Source organism: Rhopalosiphum maidis, chromosome 1, assembly GCF_003676215.2.
Source record: "Rhopalosiphum maidis isolate BTI-1 chromosome 1, ASM367621v3, whole genome shotgun sequence".
NCBI classification, from domain to species: domain Eukaryota; kingdom Metazoa; phylum Arthropoda; class Insecta; order Hemiptera; family Aphididae; genus Rhopalosiphum; species Rhopalosiphum maidis.
In genome coordinates this window covers 62,644,134-62,651,357 of record NC_040877.1, presented here as the reverse complement: position 1 = coordinate 62,651,357, position 7,224 = coordinate 62,644,134, and the positions used below count along the sequence as shown (strand labels likewise).

At 26.3% G+C, this 7,224-nt stretch overlaps 1 protein-coding gene across 1 annotated transcript in view; it reads left to right on the top strand.

The window, feature by feature from the left end:
- Positions 1–6,563: 6,563 nt before the first annotated feature.
- The window catches only part of LOC113548114 (nuclear pore complex protein Nup88), a 37,100-nt gene continuing 36,439 nt past the window's right edge, over positions 6,564–7,224 (top strand). The window contains exon 1 of the mRNA XM_026948800.1: positions 6,564–6,882. Within this exon, the coding sequence (XP_026804601.1) occupies positions 6,679–6,882 (204 nt within the window). The 5' untranslated portion in view covers positions 6,564–6,678. The remainder of the gene's footprint in view (positions 6,883–7,224) is intronic.

The following is a 7,224-nucleotide window of genomic DNA, read 5'->3' as shown; positions in this document are numbered from 1 at the left end:
TATCAAATCCTGTAAGGAACGAGACTATGACGTCTGGTCGTATATATAAGTATGTATTACATATAGCATACGTAACGATTACTAACCCCCTCACAATAATTTTGTTTCCGCCTCGTTTTCTCATAGCGTTACGATTTTGACGTGGTTTCTTCTTCAGTTGTATAATAATATACATAAATATATTATATATGTATGAACATTTATATATAGAAATAATTTCAATAGCACCCCTCTGTAAAGTATTTCGTAAATCTTTTTTATAATATACCTAGCTATATGGAACTAAAAAAGAAATTCGATTTTATAACAATAAAAGTCCACTAACAGATAGAGCTATGTAGAAAGTATAACAGCAATTATTTGATATGAAATTTTACTTTTTTGCTACAATGGGAATAAATCGAACCAATTTCGTGCATATATTCCAGAAAAAAAATAACAAAAAATAATTTGTTTGAATCCAAAGGTAGATTGCTAAACTTTACAAGTAGTAACTGAAGATTTAATTTTATCTAGTATCATATACATTATATATAAGTAACTTTTTTTTTTTATCATACAAATTTAAAATATGCTATTAATTCCATACATATTATATTCCACAGAAATCTAAACATTTTATTATATTAATGTACAATTATAAATTATCATGATATGTAAGTAGATTGTAATTAAACTTAAAAAATATATTATATGAAATTTATTATTATTTGCTTTTAACAATTGAAATAGTTAATTTAAAATTCTATAAACAATAACGGATTAAAATTACTTAACATAATTATTCGTCTATAGTATTATAATTAGGTATTTAGGTATACTGATTATAACTACACGCATAATATATTTGTAAATGCTTATTTTAATTTTATTTCTAGTCAAATTTATTTCATATACTGTAGTAAACTGTTATCAACACCATTAACATGAACACATTTCCACCTAAGTGAGTTAAGATTTTAAGGTGCAGTTAACGCTAAACAAACAGTAGGTACACAAGTTACACTCGATTTAGAGCCAACTATATAAGTGGTGTGGTGTTGTAGGTATAATTATACATCGGACCATTATAACCGCACACGGAGTGTTATGAAATCATCCGAATCGATTGATAAAGTTTAGAGAACCCTAAAACACAATTATATACATATATTTATATATATATACCTACCTATAAAACATATATTATTATATACATGCACAATCGGTATATTATTTCGGATGGAAGGTTCTTCCACCGTGCGCATTTGATCACATCAAGGCCATAAATTGTCAATGTTTACCCGTTCACCACCCTCTCACAACCACCAATCACCGCCCGGCCGTCCTATATCTATTTTGGACAAGGTACTCGGTGGCAAAAACGTCCGATAACTATTAAACCGGGTACGTATTACCTATATACTTTTGACAATCCTATGTTAAGTATATCTATACTGCCTACAATATTATATACTGCACAGAGGAAGTGGGGTAAATGTTTGAATACAAAACTTGGCCCAAGTGTGCGTTTAAGAGCCCTTTTCTCCATTAAACCCGCACACATTGATGTCTCCACACCTGTGCGTAAATCATCTTGGAAGTCTAGAGACTTAACCTGTTAAAGACGCTCCTTCATACCTACCTCACAACTCCAAGTCTATAGTATATATTATGTTATATACATAACTGGAGCATTTTAATTATAAATGTACGTTTTCTACAGTTTTTGAAGTTTGTCTATTATACTATATGTAATATGTATATACAAATTGTCGTGTTATTTAATTATTTCACATCAGTGTGTTAATAAATATTTTATTACTTACGCAAACAATAATAGTTATAACTAATATGATTTAAAAACTTTTAAAATATTATTGAATAATAATAATATAACGAATTATAATATTTTATAATGCGTATTGTTTTATATTTTCTTTTTAGATATTGAGTATATAGACAGTTTTGGATCAAAGTGGATACTTAAATTTATAAATAATTTTTACTATAAACTCTTATACATCTGTTCCAATTTTGAATACATACAAAATAATAAGTTATAAGTATTTAAAAGTTTTATGTTATTTAAATTTCTTGTATCGTCAATCCTACATATGTCTTCATCAGATCAACAAGCATATACCTACGAACACACTATTTATTAACACTATACGAGTTAGTAAATAGGTACTTGTTTTCTTGCATGAATTTTCAGATAGTTATAACTTATTGTTAATGCATAAATTATAAAATAATCAATACCTAGATAGAAGAAAATATTAATTCATGCATAATATATTAATTATACATTTTCTGTAAGGATATATTTATACTCTAGGAACAAACATTGAAATAATTTTCAATAGAAATGTCAAAAATTATTAAAATTTTTAAAATGATAAGCCAACATAAACTTTAATTTATTTATTTAATATTATATAATACTTATTTTAATTAAATGCTAAATAAAAATAATAACCCTTATTATTAACGTTAAACATTTAAAAAAATCATTTAATAGTTGATATTATAATGTTATAAATATTATAAAAAAAAAAAACAAAACAATTATGCATAATATTAAATATAAATAAATAAATATTGGATGTTCTTATAATTATGCCTACATTTTGAAAATAGTTTCAATTGTTTATATATATTTTAATTTAATTTTAAATAATAACATACAAAGACACAAAGTATGTACATATTCACAGATTTTTTATAAATATATTTTATTTAGTACAAAATAATTTATTTTTCTCTTAATTTTATAAATATTAAGTTAAGCAATGATTTATAAGTTTATAACCAGTTTATTTAATACTTAATTTTTACACGAATAGAAATATTTATTTATTTAAAAACTAACTACATTATTACTATTTCAGTGTGTTAAAAATTACTATACTGTAATATAACGAATACACAGTATTCTTGTGGTTGATATATCATATATCGTATATATGTATATTGCATACTCACTCAGTGGTGTATAAATTATGGTGGGGGTAAGGATAATACTAAAATATTAATGATACATTTAATTCTCGAGTATATTTGATATCGTGATGTAAATTTAAATATAAAAATTTAAATGTGATAAATATTAAATAGTTTTAGAATCTAATATTGTGTATAATATTTTAGGTACGTAATATTACATGGATGATTTTACTCTGACAATGTATAATTAACTGTAAATTTGTAATTAAATGTATTTTACATTAGGTTATTATTAATAAAGTTTTTAGCATTTTATTGGGTCTTATAAAGTTAATTTTTTCCTTATAATAACAAGGCGCGCCCTCAAAAAAAAAAAATTTATAAAATATATACTACTATTACACTAAATGACGTATAATACTACATCATTAACAAATAATATTTTATCAATCTTTACAAAACATACATTACTATGCATATTAAAAATGTATAGGTACCGTATAATTTTGGTATTGTTAGAATACTTTATAGTTTATACACTCATTGAATACGATATGATGTGTATATAATTTCAAAATATCTGAAGTGTATTTTTGGCTTAATGTCTGCACACGAGACCAAGATAAACTCGTTGAGCATTCAATCTTCCAAATTGTCCAATTTACGGGAAACGAATTACGTATATATACCTACAGTGTAATATGCGAACAAAAAGTTGGCAAACACTGCTGTGGCAATCGTCTTTATAAAGGATAACCACGTGTCCTTATTGAAACAACGCGCTATACAGAATAGCGAATCCCAGGAGAAGAAATAAAAAAACACGTGCACACATCCAGGATAAGTCGTTAAAGAAGGGAAAATAATGATATATATATGTACTCATGTATACATATTACACATATATATATGTCTGCTATACAGTATACGGCAGCTAGTATTAATAATTTAACAACACTTTGATCGTTGTTCAATACATGTATAAAGCTTATGGGAAGTTTTTTTCAATTTCGTTCCTTGAGTCTATTATCTTCGAAATAATTTTTTCGTCGCCTTAATAATTCAAAATATATTATGCTTTACCCTCCTCTATTCCTGGCGCTAAACAAACATAATATTTTGTACTTGCAGCAATTGCAACAGGGCACCGAAGGGCTATAGTGGCGGTGATACATACCTTGGGCGCCATTCATCACATAATAGCTTCAGCTCGATTAAAATTTCACTACGAACTAAATCGGTTTCTTGTTTACATTCCATGCTCTCTCATTCCCTCTCTCTCACCCTCTCTCTGCCTGTCTGTCTATATGTGCATATACCTATAGGTAGTAGGTACACACGCATGCACTAACACACACGGGCATACGTACAAACCCATATTAATTTAATGAACTGTCCGGTGCGTAGAATAAATGAAAAAAAATATCATACTGTTTTATATATTATATATAATTTAAGCAGGACTTACCATTTTTGTTGTTGTATGTTATTCCATATAAGATCGTTGTATGTAATGAGCTCGTGCACCAACTCCTATATCGTATAGGCTACACACTCCTTCCACTGCATATAGTTCTTAATTCGCGGATGGCGAGGTGTGTCTATGTTTGTGTTTCTCGAATACGTGACCAGAATTTCATCTACTACCGCATGTCCCTTTTATAATTTGTTTACCGACACCAGTAGCTAAGAAGAAACAAAATCGGTCGTCCGGAACAAAGACAACAACAACCATTTAACTGATCATCATACGCATTCGTAACAACAACGAAATTTCTGCGAGTAAAATAAAATTCAATTACGAATTTAAAGGTTTTTTTTAGGAACATAATATCATAGATCTATATATACGGACTTTTAAGTCAAGAACGCAGCAAACCAGCAAGGTATAAAATATATAATATATCATTTAAATATGATGGCATGGTGTCACTTTTATGGATTTCAACGAAAAGTCGTTTGTTTGTATTACCAATATTATTATACTATGTATTATTATGTTAAAATTATCGAATATTTGGTGTTGGTAAGACGAACTTATGTCGTACACTGAAGACCTTCCATTGATTTTATGAAGTCTAATACACGGCGCATAGATAAATATTTTAGTTGGAAAATAATGTTACTCATTTGGGACCGACATATACTTTTCGTAAAACTTTACTAAAATATACACGAAAAGGTATTATTATAGACCCTTGAGTTATATATAAGTACTATAACTGTTAAATTATAATTAAAATTAATGCACAAGCGACAAACTATAACAACAAATTTTAGAGTAAAATATTTTTGGCTTAGGTAACTATACTGCGGCTAGTGCAGCTTACATGATTATGAATTTGAATTCAAAGTAAAAAAAAAGGTGAGTAAATAGGTACCTGGTGTACAGACATACAGTTGTAGATGTTGAGATTACTGTAATACGAGTAGACGTATTTTGGTTGAATTCAGTGATATCTCATTCATTCGTTGTAATGTATAAGAATAATTTTTATGGATTATAACAAAACAATTAACATTTTTAGTTTTTAAAATATGTAATTTTGTGAACATTTTGACTTCAAATGTCTATAAAAAAAAACGTTGCATATTTTTTAAATTGTCTGGTTGTATTATCATCAACTTAAGATTAACCATATATTAACTTTTCAACGGTTAAAACGAAAGCATTTTTATACATTTTTAATAACAAAATAACTTACATTTTTTCAAGATTTAACGAATTTTATCTAAATTATTATTTTAATTCTTAATAAAGGACCACTATGGTTTAATTGTTTTTACATAATTTAATTGGTAAATGAAAAATTTATTAGGAAACTTGTATTTACATTTCAAATAATTTTTATTCATTGAAAATATTTTTTTTTTCGACATTCATAAAAATAAAACAAACTAAAATAGGAAATTTAAAAATAAAAATTAGTTTTATACAGTTTTATGATATAAATTATATGTAAAAACAAATGTAACATAGTGTGATAAATTAATACATATTTACTAAATTTAAATAAGTTAAAGTAATTAATATATTACTTAGAAATGATTACACTTATCAATTTAATGTTCGATATGTGGTATAAACTACAAATAAATTTCTAATAATTAAAAAATAAACATGGTTTATTAGAAAATACAAATTATATTATATTACATTCATTATAGGAATAACTTGATATATTTTGATAAAATAAATGTAAGTGTTTAAACGTAAATATATTTAGTGTTTTCATTTACAAAATAGTTTAATCAGTGGTCATACTCAGATCACACAGAATAGACGAAATTTCATCTATTCTGTACTCAGACCATCTCAACTAAAATACCTCTCTATAGTCTATTTGATATTTGTTCCTAATGACTTAATGTACACATTAAACACATTATAATAGTTATTAACACAGATTTCTATAGTCTATATAATGTATGTTATTGTAATTGTACTATTTAATTATAGAAATTTGTATATTATAATAATTATTATTATAATCAAAGCAAATATTCTACTAAAACTCGCGCGCTTTTTTGATGAAAATGTAAGCCGGCCTAAGTGGTAACACTGGTTTTACAGCTCATAGCTTATCACTATTGGACCATTAAATTCACGTGTGATAAAGATAAGCAACGTTATTTTTATTAAGAGATAAAATTTATAAAATCGCGTTTATCCGTTTGTTCTTTTCAAATCTAGTTTATCGTAATATTTGTTTTTCTACTATACGTCACTTCATCATTTGCGTGGTCAAAATGCCTTCCATTACAGATATGCTAAACTTAAACAAACTGGACATGTTCCAGACCATGAGAAAGGTATTAGAAACCGATGGCGCGAACATCGTTCGAAATCTAATAGCATACAAAGACCAAATATTGTATATTTGGAATCCCGATGAATGCTGTTTGTACTCGCTACTATTGAATACAGTTCATGAGGAAATTCCTTTATATCAAGTAAGAAACCAATATTAATAATAATGTTAAATTTATTCTATTATTTGTTATGCGTTGTGTTCACTGAATAATTGTTTTGCTTAACATTTGTTATTTCCAATTAAGGAATGCTTTAAAACCTCTTTTTATTATCATTAAATAATATGTCTATAAAAAAATTTATCGTTTATAGAATTATTAATAGTTCTACTATCGTAGTACAAATATAGACATAGGCATAGTACAGTGAATTGCTTCAATTTACTATTTTTATTATATACTAAATATTATAAACAATCAATGTTTTTTGTTTTTTTTTTTAACAAAAATTGTTTTACACAAATAACAATAATATTACAGTAC